Here is an 18539-nt window from a genome sequence, read left to right on the forward strand (position 1 = left end):
GCTCACAGCAACCTCCAACTCCTGGGCTCAAGTGAGTCTTTTGCCTTCACCTCCCAAGTAGCTGAGACCACAGGCGCCCGCCCCAATGCCCAGCTATTTTTTGGTTGCAGCCATCATTGTTGTTTGGCGGGCCTGGGCTGGATTCAAACCCTCCAGCTCAGGTATATGTGGCTGGCGCCTTAACCGCTTGAGCCACAGGCGCTGAGCCATATTATATATATTTTAGAATTTTTTCTAATTTCCTTATGATTTCAACTCAGATTATTTCAAAGTATGTTAAATTTTCAAATTTTGAGGCTTTTCTAGCTATCATATGGTTGTTGATTTCTACTTTAATTCTGTCTTGATCAAAGAATATATTCTGTGATATTTGAGTTACTTGAGACTTAAATTATAGCACAGCATGTGATCTTTTTTGGTGGACACTGAAAGGACATTTTGTTTTCCAGTTTTGGATGTTGTCTGTTCTAAATGCCAATTAGTTTAAGGTAATTGATGGACTTATTTAGATCTATTACTGATTTTTTTTTTTGTCTCCTCCTTTATCAATTACTAAAAGAATGGTGTTAAACTATTTAAATATGATTGTCTTTTTCCTTTAGTTTTGTTACATTTTGCTTTATTTTGTTCACACGTATTTATGATTTTTATGTCTTTCTGTGGAATTGATAGTTTTATCATTGTGAAAGGGACTTCTGTAAGTCTGAAGATATTCCTTGATTCTGACATCTCCCTTGTACGATATCGACTCAGCAAACTTTATTGTATGTACCGTTTGTGTGGTGTATCTTTTTCTGTTCTTTTGCATTCAGTCTGTCTGTGTCTTTGTGTTTAAAATTGTTTCTTATATATATAGTGTGTACTGTGTCTTGCTTTTTTACATATTTTGATAATTTCTACCTTTTTGGGGGGAGAATTATGTCTTTCATTTAAAAAAAATTTTTACATCTACCATTTTCCTATTTTCTTTTATGTGTTATATGTTCTGTTTTGCTTTTGCTTTAACTAACATTTTAATATACCATTTTATTTCCTGTCTTAGTTTTTTAGCTATTTCTCTTGTAATCAGTGTATCTTTTACTGTTTGAAAGAATTAGTATGGAACTTACATCATTCTTCACAAATATCAGAATCTTTTTTTATTCTCTATTTCTTTTTAATTTCTTTAGTTGACAATAAAAATTGTACATATTTATGTACCATGTAATGTTTTTAAATATGTGTACAATACTGAGGAATGGCTAAATGGAGCTAATTAGCATACACTTTACCTCACATACTTATTGTTTTTTGTGGTTGAGAACCCTTAAAATCCAGTCTTAGTGATTTTTAAGGAGAAATCTTAAAATACTATAATTCATGTGTAACTCCCCCTTGCCGCTTTATGTTATTCTACATTTTAACATTCACATATGTTATAAATAACTGAATGCTTTACACAGTAATTTATCTTCAAAGGAAATGAATATCCATGCATTTCCTATTTTTAATGTTCTTCATTTCTTCTTCAAGTTTCAAATTTCTATCTGTATCACTTCAGCTTAAAGGACTGTTTAAAAAGTATTTGTTGATTTGCAAGTCTTCTGGTAACTATTAGCTTTTCTTCATTTGGAAATGGCTTTCTTTTACCTTGTTTTGTAAAGAATGACTTTACTGCAAGTAGAATTCTGGGTTGAAAGTTTTTTTTTTCTTCCTTTCATTGCTTTGAAAAGACCGTTACTCTATTTTCTTTTGTTTCGGTTGAGAAGTTAGTTCTCCTATATGCCATGTGTAGTTTTAATTTCTACGCTTTCAAGATTTTTTTTATTTTTGGTTTTTAGAAGTTTGGCTATGATGTGCCTGCGTTTAGTTTTCTTTTTACTTATCCCTTATGGGATTCTTGAGTATCTTCAATTTGTAGGTAGATGGTTTTCAGCAAATCACGGGAATTTTCAGCTTTAATTTTTTCAAAAGATTTTTTTTGGTTATATTCCTTTTCTTCAGTTTAATAGGGTTTATAGCTGTTTAGTAGTTTTAAAATCCTGTCTTCTACTTCAAATGTCCAGATCATCTTTGGATGGTCTTTGACATCTTTGGTTGCCTTTGACAACTTTGTTTCCTGGCTATGGGCCCCATTGATTGCTGCTTTGCGTGTGTGATAATTTTTAATTGTATGGTGGAGATTGTATATGACTATTTTTGTGAGTCTGGGCTTTTTGTCTTCTTGGAAATGTTGAGTTTTGTTCTGGAATGCAGTTCCTTTACTCTCAGAGCTGCTCTTGATACTATCTGGGTTTGGTTAGGCTCTAGCTGGCCTGTGGAGAGTAGTCCTTACTGTTTGTCAGTCCTTCCTTTTCAGATTGTCTTTGTGATGTCTCAGCTGCATGTCGGGCCCTTAATGAGGTTCCTCCCCTATAAGGGGAGAGCAACTCTAAAGTCTCTCAGCACTGTCTGGCTTCCAGTATCTCCATTCTTCATTTAACCCTTCAGTAGCCTTTTTCTGCTAGATTCTTAGAGTATTCCCCTGCATATGTGTAGCCCAGCCTTCTGCCTTCTGCCTTACTGCCCTACTGCCCCTCACACCCCTCTGCTAAACTCCCTTACTTAGGGTTCCATGTGTCACAGATGCCACTCCCTTCAGCAGCTGCAAACTCCTACCTGTGATCACTGTGTGCTGCCTGTACTGTTACCTCTTTTGCTATGATCAGGAAATTGTTCCCAGCCAGCCAGCTTGGATGAAGGGGAATTTACCTTTGGTGTTGTTTTCCTTAAAGGTCACAGTCTGTACTGTGTATTATCTGATGCCTGCAACCCAGTGCTTCATATGTTTTATCTGGCGTTATCGTTGTTTACATGTCTAGTATCATGGTTGAAAGCAGAGATCTTACTCGTTTGTGCTGAGCATATTTTTTTCCCCATTTTTTAATTTTAAGAAGTAACTGAATCCTTGATTTCCTTTGTTTTGTTTTAATAGTTTCTTAGATATTTAAGTACAGAAATAAAGGGTAATGGTTAGTTAATCTGAGCGTCTACTCTGGTTTGACTTAAGTGGGCATCAGTAAGTAGCAATGATTGAGTGCCTAAATTTTTATGTGATCTAATTTCCCAAATGTTTGTTTTCAGATTCTCTTTGTTGACCAGTCTTTTTTCCTTCATATTCTAGCTCTCTATCAATATCAGCTCACACCACTGAAAAGATAATTTTGAAGATATGTTTTGCTGAAAAGACAACTGAGAACAATTTCACGAATGGGATGAACACGCCCCAGTCAGTTGACTACCTTCTGCAGTTTAAATGTTAACGTTACCCACCTGGTACAGTTACCTAGTGATGTACCCTATTTCATTGTGCTTGTCTTGATTAAAGAATTCAAAGTGGAGTACCGCAAACTTGATATGGATAATAAAAAGAAAGACAAAGACAAATCAGATGATAGAATGGCACGACCTAGTGGTCGATCGGGGCACACCACTCGAGGAACTGGGTCTTCATCATCTGGAGTTTTAATGGTTGGACCTAACTTTAGAGTTGGAAAAAAAATTGGATGTGGCAATTTTGGAGAATTACGATTAGGTAAGACTATTTTGTTTATTATGTTAAAGTCATTTTTAAAAATGGAAGATACTTTTTAATGGAAATGATACAGTTATTTATTTATAGTATCACATAATTTAAAGAACACAGATGTTAGAAATTTCTTATGTACTTGTATTTCCATTTGTAAGAAATTCCCTCGTATAGGAACGTCTATATTCTTGCAGTTACCCAGAATATGAGAAAACAAGAAAATAAATTAAAAAGGCTCAGCAGGCAGAAGCAGTTGCTAATAACTTAAAGTCGAGTTAATACATTGAAATGTCATAAAATTAATGCAATTTACATTTTATAATTTATTTTTTCTTCACCCTTCCTGCTCCATTGCTCCCCATAGGGTGGGGTTCAAGAGTCTATGTTCTTAACAAGGGATGCAGAGTATTGACTCAGGTTATTATAATCAGGTAAATTTGGGAAACTCTACATTTAAAGCAATTAAAATTCAGTGAGGGGAAAGTTACTTGTCAGATGTCCCTAGCAATTTAATGACAGATTCAGGATCAAAATTTAGGTCTTTTAACCACTAATACAATAGCAATATGGCTTTCTCCATTGAAAAGAAACAAGAAGAAGGTGGTATGGTTTATAGGAGTTACTGTTGAGGTACCATGAGCGTTCCCGTTAGTGGACCATCAAGAGTGGGAACTTTAGATGCAAAAAGAAAATTCGACTTGATGATTTTCCTTCGATCCCACCCTCTTCCTGCAAATGAATCCAGTTGTATGTTTATCTACTCAGCCACTTCTGCTTTTATCTTGTGAAGCACCCTACTTTGTGATGACGCCTCCGTCGTATTAGTTTTTGTGTAATTGAACGAAGCAAGCCAATAAAAGACAATGATAGACTTTGTACATAGTTGTAACATGTGCTGGAAGACTGTATTGCGTTTAGTAGGGACTCTTGAAAGGGTGAATGTTTTACATTTTATTTTTTGAAGGATATTATATTAGCTACTGGGAAATACTTAAAATATTTTTGATTTTAGAGTTAGAGAAAACTTTCTTTACTTGTTTATAACTGTTATTCTTGTGTATAACTTTGAACAACCTCCATCCATTACTTATTGTATGTCTGTCATGGACCAGACATGATTAGGCACCAAGAATACACTGGAAACATATAGAAATAGTCTCTGCCATTGTGGAACACATAGGCCCCTTTACCACTGAGGGCCTCACATTCCTCCACTTTACGGTGGGATTATTTCTACTTTCTAGGTCATTATGAGTATTAAATTTAGGTGAGAACGTAAAAAGACCAGGGCTATACTTGCATATACTTTGGCCATTTTTATTCAAAATTTATTTCATGTAATTTATTTCAAAATATATTCGCACACGTAAATACTTATACATACATGTATGCGTGTATATGTGTGATTTAGTTCCAACCAGGGCTATCTGAGAAGCTACGTGTACCACAGAGTGAAACTACAGAGGGTGCCAAAAAAAATGTATGCACATCATAAGAAAGGAAAAAGCTATTAAAATTGTAATACTAACAATACGCTGATTAACAAAAGATGAATACAAGTCACGTTGAGCACCTTTTGTAGTTGCAACAGTCAAATGTGACTTCAGTGTATTTACTGGACACTGAAAAAGGCATAGAGCATCCCTCTCCCCCTTTTTATGCAGTTTGTGAACAAACAGGAATAGAAATAAGGTGATTTCTTAGTATATCTACCTATGTCTCTATCTGTTTAATCTATGTATGTGTGTTTGGTATATACATACATGTGTGTATATTTACATAAATTCATTTAAATATATTTATGGCCTGCGTTTTATGTATATTTATAATATATAATATGTACATGTAGAGCTAATTTAATCATCTTATTTTTCCATTTTCATAGACTTCTGAAGGAATATTTTACTGTTTTTTTTTTAAAGTTCTCAGATAGTTTTTGGTTAAGAAGAAGTTATTATGGGTGTTATCCTTTCTATACTTGGTTAACCAAATGAGATGTTAAAAGCTAGTTTGGATTTTTAAAATGCTTTCTTTAAAACCTCATTAATAGACACTTCTGAACATTTGGCATTTGGTTACTAGTAGTGAAATTTTTTGTGGTTAGTATTGAGTAAGAAAGACTAGAACGTACACATATTATAGGGGAAGGACTGTCAATAAAGGCGCTCTCAGTACTTTGGGCTGCACAACTCTGTATTTTTGTAGAAGATGGTCTCGTATATACAGTGCATTTAAAACTTTAGACCTCTTAGGTACTGAATTGGAGTTGCACACAACCTTACACACAAGTCAAAATATTCCCCCTTTACAGACCCCTGAAGGAGAAACTGTACTACTCACTGTTGAAACAACTCTTATAGGTAATTAAAACAAAACTTGGCCATGAGATTAAAGAAAACTGTTTTATTTTTGTTTGGACTCTTTTTTTATTTTAAAATGATGAATTCATGTGCAGATGCTCGTCAGCTTATGATGGGACCACAACTCGATAAACCTATTGTAAGTTAAAATATTTTAAGTTGAAAGTGGACATTTTGTAGACATGTTGTGACATGAAGACAGAAAACACAATATTCAAAAGATGCTGGCAAGGCAGGACCCTATTATAGAATATTGATCGCTTACTCTAGGGATTGTGTGGCTGATTGGGAACTGTAGTTAGCCAGGAAAAGATCAAAATTCAGCATTTAGGCTCGGCACCTGTAGCTCAGCGGCTAGGGTACCAGCCACATACACCAGACCTGGTGGGTTCGAATCCAGCTGGAGCCTGCAAAACAACAATGACAACTACAACCAAAAAATAACCAGGCGTTGTGGCGGGTTCCTGTAGTCCCAGCTACTTGGGAGGCTGAGGCAAGAGAATCGTTTAAGCGCAAGAGTTTGAGGTTGCTGTAAGCTATGATGCCTCAGCCCTCTACCCAGGGCAAAAGCTTGAGACTCTGTCTTAAAAATAAAAAAAATCCAGCACTTAAAGTCAATGCGTATTGCTTTTGCATCTTCATAAAGTCAAGAAATCTTAAGTCAAACCATTGTGAATTACGGTCTGTCTGTAATTGTGGTTTTATTTTATCTTTATGTATTGTTGGTAAGGTTTGCATTCTGCACTGGAATATGTATTTCTAGTTTAGACAGTCAAAACTCCCAGGATTGTTTTGACTTGCACCAAATGACACCCAGCATAGACAGCTAAAATATAAGGTTCTATTGTATGTATTTTTATTTTTTTTTAGAGACAGAGTCTCACTTTGTTGCCCTTGGTAGAGTGTCCTGGTGTCACAGCTCACAGCAATCTCTAGCTCTTGGGCTTAGGCAGTTCCCTTTCCTAAACCTCCCTAGTAGCTGGGACTACCTGCACCTGCCACAAGGCCCAGCTATTTTTTGTTGCAGTTTGGCTGGGGCCAGGTTAAAACCCTCCACCCTACTCACTGAGCCACAGGCGCCACCCATGTATTTTTAAAGTTTTCTGTGTCTTAAGATACTTGGATATTTTACAAAACCTTTGTGACTAGGGAGAGATTACCCCTCCTTGGATTAGCCAATTCTTAAGAGTTAGTAAAAGGCTCATTGCGCCTTTGACATGCAGGCTAACCAATTCATGTGCTTTTTCTGTCTGGTCAATGCATCCAGGAGGCAATATTTCTCTGCCTTGATTGTCTGAGAGCCGTGTACCAGGCAACTGGAAGCCGTCCCGATAGCTCAGGGGTCACTGGAATTACTCAGACTAGCAATCCTGAACTGTTTATCCTGCCTTGTCTTTACCCCAGTGAAGACTTTGGTTTAACTCTGCACTTGCTTCTGTCTTCTGTCACCTAATCAAACGTGGTGCATCCCCTGTAACCTTGTGTGGTATTCAGTGTGACCCCTCCCCATAAGGACTTGCGAGTATAATAAACTTAGTTTTTTCTTGAGCCTTTCCTGTGTACTCTTGAGGCCACACCTGATTAACCATCACATAGCGCAAAGATGTTATGTATTATTTTATGAATAACTCTGTCTGGACTAAAATATTATAACTTCTGACATAATTAGGTATACTACAAAAGCATCCATCACATACCTTATTTTTGTTTCTTTTCCTATTCCCACATAGCTCATAACTCTCCTTCTTTTATTCATGGTTGAGAATTGTTTTGTAGAAAATTCTGTAGCCCTTAAAGTGTATATTAAGTAAATATGTAGATTTGGGTGGGTTCATCATTTTTATGTTGATTGGTTTTCAACTACTTCTGACTGAAGCGTATGATAAAATCTGTCTGAAAAATGTGATAACTAAGGAATAGACTATAATGATGTAACAAAAAAATCTCAAGTATAGTGGTTTTAAGCAAATAGTTTATTTTTATTTTGTGTAACACAGCCCAGAGAGCGAGCATCCAAGGTATTCAGGATTCTTCTCTTGAATTCCATCCTTATGCCAGCTATATTGAGTTTATGAGACCTGTGCTACTTAGCATTATTATGAATGTTTGTTTTCACTTATTTTTATACAGTAAGGACAACATTCAGAAGAGAATTATAATGTGTTTATGAATAAACTATTATAAAAAGTGGCAACCCATCTGAGGCTGAAATTTTGCCTGGAGGTTAGGGGTGTTATGCTGGAAAACCACATGTATCAAAGTTGACAATCACCTCTTCTGTGTTCAGTAGCCAGTGTGACCAGGGACATTTACTCACGGTTGGAAAAAAATATCTGTCATTGTTCTCTTTTCCTGATTACAGAAGTAATACATGCTAATTGAAAAACATACTGGAAATTCAGAATCACGTGTTGTGCTGTTTTCATTTTTAAAAACACAGTTACAAAGACATGTATTATATATTAAATTGTCTTCATATCGTCCTTGCTACCAAAATTCCCCTTAGTATTCTGCTTGGGCTACAGATTCTGGCCCAATGACATTTTCTAGAGTATTTTGCCAATGCCAAAGTTGACCACAATTTGATTTTTTTTACATGTCAATGGTACATGTATTAAGTCTATATTCTGGTTTGTCTTATACCTACACTTTGTATGTGGTATTTTTTTTTCAACATGAATGACTTGGGAATATGTATCAAATCTATGTAAAATCTTCTGATCGTCTCTTTTTATCTTCTTACACTCAGAAAGCCATAATACCCCTATGTATAGGGATATAGGAATGATAATTTTTTTTCGTTTTATACTTATATTTAACTCTTAAAATATTTCGAATTAATTTGGTCATAAGGTGAGGTGCTCATAACCACTTTTCCTGTCAAAATAGTTAACTAGCTTTTCTCAGCCAGTTGTTGAATAATAATTTCCTTTTAATATATTTCAGATTTTAAAAATATATTTGACATACTAATATTTCCTGAATTAAATGTGATTCCGAATAAGTTCATTTTCTATAACAGTGAAGGATTTAAAGTAAGATGGTAATTGGGAGAGGAATTTTGTTTTCCTGTTACTACAAAAGTTTTGGTTTTGAAATTTTTTTAGCATATGTTTGACTGTTGATTACTTTTTAAATTGTATACAAATTCTAACAAAATCAGAATCTTCCTACTTTTGTATGTGGGCTAAAGTGCTTATTAGTATCTCTTTATACTCCTTATCCAGATAAAATACTAAATACAAAATTGAGTTGATTATAAATTTAAATATTTCTTTGTTATTGAATTTTTTGCTAAATAGACACATAAAATTATGCTTTATTTAGATGTATTGTATGCTTTCTTGTTCAGAATACAGTTTTATAATATATCTTTTAGAGTTAATTATTGATGGAATCTGACTTTATTTTCTTTTTCAAGGGAAAAATTTATACACAAATGAATATGTGGCAATTAAACTGGTAAGTTCATGTTTCTTAATTTTTCTTAATTACTTCCTTGTTACTTCTTTAATTATTAACTTATTTTAATTTTTGTTTGTTTGAAAAGCTGTATGCATAGTTCATCTTTCGTTATTACACTCTTGACTTGATATACCCTTCAAGTTTGTGCTAATGTGTAGGGCATTTGTGATTTCCTGTGCAATAACAATTCAGTCTCTTTTCTTTAGTAGTCTTATAGAATTGAGTTTTTGATTTTGGCACAATTTTTAATTTTGGGAAGGATTTTTAATTAAAGAAAACTTAGAAAGCAAAATTTATTCTTCTGATTCAAATACATAGTTTTTTATTTTATTTCTTTATTTTTTAGAGACGGGGTCTCACTTTGTCACTCTTGGTAGAGTACTGTGGCGTCACAGCTCACAGCAACCTCTAGCTCTTGGGCTTAGGTGATTCTCTTGCCTCAGCCTTCCGAGTAGCTGGGACTACAGGCACCCACCGCAATGCCTGGCTATTTTTGTTGTTGTTGTTGTTGTTGTTGCAGTTTGGCTGGGGCTGGGTTTGAACCCACTACCCTCAGTATATAGGGCCGATGCCCTACTCACTGAGCCACAGGCACTGCCCCTGATTCAAATCTTTAGACAAAAGTATTTTAGTATTTATGATTATGTTCTTTGAAAACATTCCCAGGCAGCTTCTGAAATGGACATCCATATATGGTAAAGCAGACCTACTGCTTGACTTTCAAGTATTCAGAAATGTTTGATGTGGTAGGGGATGGAGGGAACAAGAACTCCTCCGATATTATTCTCAAGTCTTAAATGTGCCTACTATGACAACTGCCAGCAGAACTGGGATCCAGGAATAAGGAGTATTGGGATTCAGGAATAAGAATTGGGATCTAGAATTCTTTTTAAAAGACATACTTTGATCTGGCACAACTTTTCTGTTTGGTTTGCGAGCCAGGTTTTCCTGAGGGTTATCGTGGTTTCGTTCTTCTTATCTGCCTGCCTTTGCCAACCCTTCCTCTGCCAATATAACTTCCGTTATTAGGGTAATGTGAAATAAATATATAAAGGAGGGGCCAGTAGGAGAAGAGGCAAGTGGGAGGCAGTAGAAAACTTCAGATGAAATGAGACTCTGTACTACTTAATTTTAAGTATCTTTGTGCGTATAGACTTACATTTTATGTGATCAATGCTGTTTATCTCACTGGGAAATAAATATACCTATGGGGTTGTGGCACCTTCAAGAGAGACTTTGTTGGCTGACATGTGACTTCAGCCTGGATTTACCTAGATGAGTTCATCTATTAAAGTCTGGTTTTGGGCTTTATAACGCAAAATTTGCTTAGCTCATCTCATCAAGATTGTCACTGTTTCTTGGAGGTAGATTCACACAATCAAGAAATCAAAATCCCAGAAATGTAAATATTCAGCAAAGTGAATTTCTAATTTATAGTGAGGTATTTGACTATTATAGGTCCAGAAAGCCCAAATTTTTTCCTATAGGCTGATCTACATTGAAAGCCAAAGTTAAAATTACCAGGTTTTTTGGTGAGTATGAAAATGGGACAAGGGGAGTTAGTGAATATGAATCTTAATAGGGAGGCCTCTTTGATTTCTTTGACATTCTTCCTTTTCTCAGGTACTAGGTGAGGGGTCTTGAACCTAGGCATTGTGTGGCTTGGGGGTGGCAGTGGCATGTGGGGTGGAAGGATGCCACGTGGTGTTGCTACAGCAGCTTGCAGTGAGCAGCCCTACTCAGGGAGCGTGTTCTGCATGTGAATGATATTTACCGTATGTGTCAAGGGAGATGAACCATTGTGTCAGAATAGTAGCGTGCTCTATGATAACCTTGTCTGTTTTTCTCGTTAAAGTGATGACTCTTAGGTCCTGTTATTTCAGATTTGGAGCTTATTTACCTGGTCCAGACCATTGAAACTTAGTAAACATTTGCTATGTCACCTTTCAGCCTTCTTATGTAGACACACATACATCTTTTTAAAGTTCCCTTTTGTGCCATGTCACTATCTCCTTACTTACTTTTCTCCTTTTTTGGAATTCTTCCTCTTATTTATCCTTTTCTAAAGCACAATGATTGGCACAATATATAATAATTATAATTATTCAGTGTTCTTTGGGGGAACTGGGGAATATTTCTCGATCTGTGTCTCTAATATTTTGATGTTGGAGTGTAGTAGTCATGGTCTCCTCAACGTCATCCAAAAAACGTCTTGCAAGGACAGACAAAGTTTTAGAGATGGTTGAACCATAGTTTGTTACTTAGTTTGCTAGTTCTTTACATGTTTTTTTTTGTTTGTCAAAATCTGGCATTATAGCAATTACTTGAAAATGTTATGTCCGTGTACTTTCATTGCTACTTGTTTTTTATATTTTGGTACAAATAAAGGTGTTATTTGAGAACAGGGTGTTTGGAGAGCAGATTTCAGTGACTGCGTTCAGCTTCGTCATCTCTTACAAAGATTTTTACATTTGTCTAATATTGTCCTTGTTTAGATTGACAGTTTGTTTCAGGATAATTTGTCAATTTGACCTCCATCACAGTCCTCCTGTAGTTGTTTGCACGTGAATAACGAAAATGCCATCCTGTCGTAAGGTGACCTTCGTTATACCGCATATGTTGTTATGATAAAATTTTACATCCAGTACGGTACTGGAATAAAGCTCAAACAGCTGAGTCAGATCTGGTTTTTATTTTTACCTATAGGGTATTCGTGATTGAATAAGTTATATGTTTAATTTTTCATATTTCTGTTACATCTTAAGGTTATATACTTTTAGAGAGTTAACTGAAGAATTATAGGTAATGTAGCACTGAGTGTGTGTTTTAAGTACTGTGTGTATATTATGAGAAAGGTAAAGTTTTAACCCTATTTTACAGATAAAAAAACTGAAAAGTACGGAAAGGTTAAGTAACTTGCTAAAAGTCACACAACTGGTAAGGCGTGGATTCAGGATTCAAACCTTGTATAATTTACTTTCATTATCTGTGTTCCTACATACAGCACAGTATCTGTCACAAACTAAGCTCATTTTTTTTTTTTTTTCTTTTGCAATTTTTGGCCGGGGCTGGGTTCGAACATGCCACCTCCGGCATATGGAGCCGGCGCCCTACTCCTTTGAGCCACAGGCACAGCCCACTTTTTAAATTTTTCTTTCTATTTTTTTAGAGACAGAGTCTTACTCTATTGTGCTCAGTAGAGTACTGTGACGTCACAGCTCACAGCAACCTCCAGCTCTTGGGCTTAGGCAATTCTCTCGCCTCAGCCTCCAAGTAGCTGGGACTATAGGCGCCCACCACACGGCCCAGCTATTTTTTTGTTGCAGTTTGACCAGGGCCAGGTTCAAACCCACCACCCTCGGCATATAGGGCTGGTGCCCGACTCACTGAGCCACAGGTACCGCCCCTAAGTTCATTTTTTTCCTCTTAAAATAATCTGCATGATTATAAGTTTTCCAGTGGGATTAGCAGTTGCTTATCTGAAGACTTTGTTGATGATCATAGTTTCCTTATGATGTAACTTGGTATAAATTTCTTTTTGGTTATCCTTTTTAGGAATCACATTCCTGTTCATTTCTTGAATATTTACAGCAGTTATTTCTTCACTTACTGCTTCTGCTTATTTTTCTCTTTCCTTTCCTCTTGACTCTATTGCTAGTACAAGCTAAACCGTCTTAAGGTATTTTCCAGATCTCTTTATCTTTTCTTCTAGGTTTTCTATTTTTTCTTCCTTCATGATGCATTCTGTGTGGTTTTTCTTTTTTAAAATTTAATTCAGTGATTCATTTATTTTTTGAGATGGGGTATCTTTCTGTTACCTAGGGTGGAGTGTAGTGACATGATCATAGCTCACTTCAGCCAACTCCCAGACTCGAACCCATCCTTGTTCCTCAGCTCTCTGGATAGGTGGGATTATAGGTGTGAGCCGCGGCATCAGGCTTTCTGTATGGTTTTTCTATCTGCCTTCCAGTTCCTAAATCCTCTCTTCTGTTGTGTTAATCTGCTGGCAAACTGAGTTTTTAATTTAGTTACTGTATTTTTATTTTTCAAGTTCTGTTGGTTCCTTTTGAAGTTTTCTATTATCTTGTTGTATTTTCTGTTGGTTCTTATTTAAATTTTCTTTGTTAGCCTGTTATACTTTTCCTGTTTCCTATAGATGTTTTTCTACTTATAATATTATTTCTAAAGTCTAAAATCTGTGTTGCTTCTGTGAGTGTTTGTATGTGTGTGTGTATATTTCAAAAACATTTATGTTGGTGATAACTATAAAATCAGACTCACAAATATAGCCTATACTGATTAGATGAACTCCAACACGACATAAGTAATCCAAAGGTAATAAAAGTCAAAAAGGGATTACCTCTGAAGAAGCGGTAATGGAAATGAAATAGTCAATAAATAGATTGTTTGGTGTGGTAGTTGTAGGGGTAATGGGGTTAACAAAGCTCGTGGATCTCCCACATAAGAACCTTGTGTTTTGTGTGTATGTCATACCTCAGTTAAAAACATTTAAAAAGTCAGTGTTGTTACTATCATAATTTTCATATTGTCATCTTTGTTCTTTCTTGCTTTTCTGTGACTTCCCTTTAACTTACAATTGTTATGTGAGGACTGTACATTCCGGGGTGAATTCTGGAAACAGGAGAAATGTATAAGGGTCACTATTTCCCTAGTCATGAATGTTCAGAGCATAGTGTTCTTCAGGTTAGGGCGTCAGACATCAGAGATTTTCCCCTTGTTTGATCTAATTGCTACTTAACTTTACGTACATTTATGGTGTTGCTTTATATTGAACAAAAAGTTGATTTTTATATGGCTCTAATCTAAGGAAAAGATGGCACAATATATGTGTTGACCCCAAAATATATAACATTTGCAATTGAGGCCTAGAGATCTTTTAAGTGATCTTTTAATAAGTTAAATATTATCTTTTTTTTTTAAATTAGGAGCCTATGAAATCCAGAGCACCACAGCTACATTTGGAATACCGATTCTACAAGCAGTTAGGATCTGGAGGTAAAGTTTTATAGTAATTTTAAAATTTGGAATAAAATAGGTTGTCATGAAAATAACTTTTTGAAGTATTTCTTCTTTTTCTATTGTCTGTAAGATTTGGCATGATCATTTTTTTTTAAATTATCTTTTATTTGTATTTATAAATATTGTCTATTTTTTGAGACTTTGGGAAAAAAAAATAAGAAGTTAACTGATGACTCCATACTGGACCTCACAGTCAAAGCATTCTATAATAGACATACTCTTATTTGACAATGTGAATGTTACCTTTTTTTAAACATTATCATTATTGCTCAATTAAAAAAATAGAAAATAACTCTTTAGTTTTAATGAATGGTATTTTAAGTTTGTTTAAGAAAAGTCACATCATAAGGCTATGTTTACTAGATGCTTTTTTTACCATAGTCTAAATGATCCTTTTTTTTTTTTTGTGAGACAGAGTCTCACTCTTTTGCCTGGGCTAGAGTGCCATGGGTTAGTCTAGCTCACAGCAGCCTTGAACTCCTGGTTTTGGGTTAGTCTAGCTCACAGCAGCCTTGAACTCCTGGTTTCAAACTGTCCTCCTGCCTTTGCTTCCTGTGTGGTGGACCTACAGGTATTCATTATAACACCCAGCTAATTTGTCTATTTTTAGTTGAGATGGGGTCTCATTCTTGCTCAGGCTAGTCTCAAACTCCTGAACTCAAGCGCTCTTCCTACTTTGGCCTCCCAGCGTGCATGAGCCACTGTGCCCTGCCTAATGATCCCTTTTTTAAAAATTATGACAGATTTGGAGTTTTTTATATTGGTATGAATAGAGAACATTGTGAAAATAATTCAATTTGAGAATATAAAATGCAATTTCCATATTGTTAGCCTTTTTGACAATATTATATTATGGTAGGCTGAAAAATAGCCCCCCAAAGATATCTGCATCATAATCCCTAGAACCTGCAAATGTTTCTGCATGGCAGTGATGTTACAGGTATGATTAAGTTAAGGAATTTGAGATGGAGAGACTTTTCTGGATTGTCTGGGTGGACCCTAAATGCAATCACAGGTATCTTTTAAAGAGAGAGACAGGGGGACATTTTACAGACAGAGAAAAGAAGTGGGCAATGTGACCATGAAGCAGAGATCGGAGTGATGCACCCCGAAGCAAAGGAATGCTTGGTGCTATAAGAACCTGGAAGAGACTTGGAGGATTCTTCTCCTTAACCTCTCAAGGGAGAGTGCCACTGCCAATACCTTGATTTGGCCCAGTGACACTAATTTTAGACCTGGCTTCCAGAACTGTGAATGAATAAATTTCTGTTGCTTTAAGCCACTAAATTGGTAGTAATTTGTTATAGTCACTCAAGGCAGTTAATATGGGTATATTTTTACACAAACCCTAAATTTAAGTGAAAAGAGATACTTTGTGCCACTGGAGACAATTAATGGAAAATTTTTCTATAGTATATCACATTTCCTTCATATTAAAGCTTCTTACACTTTTAGTTTTCTGTATACTTGTATTCCACTAATTGTAAGTGATTTTACTTGTACGGTTTCTTATATAAAATAGTAAGAGTGTGTGTGTGTGTGTGTGTATATATATATATAAAATATGGGGGTTTTTTTGGTAGTTTTTGGCTGGGGCTGGGATATATATATATATATATATTATATGGGGGGTTTTTTGCAGTTTCTGGCTGGGGCTGGGTTTGAACCTGCCACCTCCGGCATTTGGGGCTGGCACCTTACTCCTTTGAGCCACAGGCGCCACCTTCTTCATATACTTTTTATAAGTTTATTTACATTCTAACTTGTAGAGCTGTTTATTAATACCGATACCGATTCTGTATTTTTTTAAGATCATACTTTGTCACTGAGTAACCACTGTGGGGACAATAAGTTTGTAATTTTGTATTAATGTGTTCATCATTATGGACTTCTTATAGTGCATTTGTATGTCTGATACAGAGGCCTCAGGAAGTTATCAACATTATCACTGACAACTGAGATTTAAAGGCTATGGGTATAAAACTAATTGTATGTTTAACCATACGTATTAGTTAGGACTAGCAAGTAAGAAGTTAAGGTGGGACAGAAAGAATTTACTGACTCATATGCTGGAAATTAAAGGAAATATCCTGATAGAAAAGACATTGCTGTATCGAGAGGTTCAGATACTATGATCAGCCACTTGAGTCTCTGTGAAGTGTAAGCTTTACTCTCTGGTGTGCCTTCTCAAGAGATGGTGGACCTGGCCACCAATAATGTAGGATTAGCAATTATGAAAACAACTCTTTCTTAAGAATTCTAGCAAATGTTGTAGGACTGAATCTCACTGTCTTATTTGGAGGCTCATGCTTTCTCTTGATTTAATCACTGTGAAATTGGTTGCCCAAAGTTAGATCAGGTAGTCATCCCAGAGCCACCTGAACCTCAGAGACTAAGAATGGGGAGCATTGGTTGCCCAGGATTCAAGGTATATAAGGCGGCTTGGCTGCTGAAGAGATTGAAAACAACAGTTCTGTCTTTAGTAGTAAAATTGTCATTGGGAAAACAGGATTTTATTTTGTACAAATCCTGTAAATTTGGGGTACTTTTTGTGTTTAAGTAATCATGAATTGACAATTTTTTTTTGACCAGCAGTGTGATCTTTGTAGAAAAATGAGACTGCTTATTTGTATTGGGGAGACTGATGACTTTGAAACAATTTGATTTTGCTGTTTATACCTGAAAAGATTATATTTTCAGTCTGCTCTTAATAATAAATGAGCCATTCAGTATAATTTAACCTGTAACTTTCCTATGGTAGGTTAAATTTCATTTAGACAGCAATTTGTTAGGATTCGTTTTAACAAGATAGGTATATTTAGTTAATATCCAGAATATATAAAGAACTCCTAAAACTCAACAGCTGAAATAGAAACAGTCCAATTCAAAAATGAGCAAAAGACTTAAACAGACATTTCTCCAAAGATATATAAATGTTCAATAAAAACCTGCAAAGTTGCTAAACATCACTTGTTAATAGGGAAATGTAACTCAAAATCATAATAAGATAGTTCAAACAAAATGAAAAACAGAAAACTGGTGTTAGTGTAGCTATGGAGAAGTTGGAACTCTTGTACATTGCTGGTGGGAGTTCAAAGTTGCAGTGAAGTAGGATTGTGCCCCTGTGCTCTGGCCCAGGCAACAGAACACAACCTTATCTCCAAAGAAGAAAAACCTTTTTTTTTTTTTGACATCAGATAGTTGAAATGGGCTACATTGGGAGAAATTTGCAATTAATTTACTCCTTATAATTTCTTTATTAGTTGATGTCTTTATCATAAGAAATAAAATAACCTTTTTCTGTCATAAATTACTTATCAAAATAAGTAAATAACCCTTTTCGCTGTCATAAATTACTGTTTGCAAGTCTCTATAGAAATCATATTAAAAATCTTTTTGAGGATATGCACATATTAAATCATTACTTTTTAAGTGAATGGCTTGACTTTTTAAGGCTCCTTCAACTTTATAGTTATAAACAATAATTTTATGGTAGCATATTGGCTGTTACTGAAATTGTAAGTCTTTGTAACGTTGCCTTCTGAAAGGTGTTAGGAAAGCTTCCCTTTTCTTCTTTAGACTGATCCCCTCTGCCTTCTTGATTTGTACCTTACTAAAAAAGCAGGATTTGTGTGTTTCCATGTTTTGCTCTGGTTTATAGACACCTCCATTTTCACATTCTTGTTGAGACTAGTTCTGTGAGCTAGATAAATGAATGTTGGTGATTTCATAATGTAGAGACATTTTATCATACTGTTTAAAAGGATTGTAGATAATAGTGTAAATTTTATGCAGTTGAGGATATAAAGCATCCAGTAATATCTTAACATTTACACAGTTACCAGACACATTTTAAGAAACATAAGAAATTCTGCTCTCTCTATATTCTATATGTTTCTATCTGACAAAACTGAAAGTAAGTAAATATTATAAATAGCATGAAAATGAAGTAAATGAGCTAATTGGAATATTACTTTATTTTGTTTTTCTTTATTAAATCATAGCTGTGTACATTGATGCATTAATGGGGTTCAGTGTACTGATTTGATTGATACACAATGTGAAATTCTTACATTGAACCAATTAACGCGTCCATCACCTCTCTTATTTGTTGTGGTAAGACAGTT

The 18539-nt window shown here is 35.3% G+C and overlaps 1 protein-coding gene across 5 annotated transcripts in view; it reads left to right on the top strand.

Moving 5' to 3' along the window:
• The window catches only part of CSNK1G3 (casein kinase 1 gamma 3), a 94563-nt gene that overhangs the window by 26437 nt on the left and 49587 nt on the right, over positions 1-18539 (top strand). For all 5 annotated transcript variants that reach the window (XM_012811498.2, XM_012811497.2, XM_012811499.2 and 2 more), the window contains exons 2-4: positions 3143-3553; positions 9329-9369; positions 14319-14388. In XM_012811498.2, the coding sequence (XP_012666952.1) occupies positions 3376-3553; positions 9329-9369; positions 14319-14388 (289 nt within the window). In that variant the 5' untranslated portion in view covers positions 3143-3375. The remainder of the gene's footprint in view (positions 1-3142; positions 3554-9328; positions 9370-14318; positions 14389-18539) is intronic.

Source organism: Otolemur garnettii, unplaced genomic scaffold (genome assembly GCF_000181295.1).
Source record: "Otolemur garnettii isolate 467f Iridium unplaced genomic scaffold, OtoGar3 scaffold00160, whole genome shotgun sequence".
Classification (NCBI taxonomy): Eukaryota; Metazoa; Chordata; class Mammalia; order Primates; family Galagidae; genus Otolemur; species Otolemur garnettii.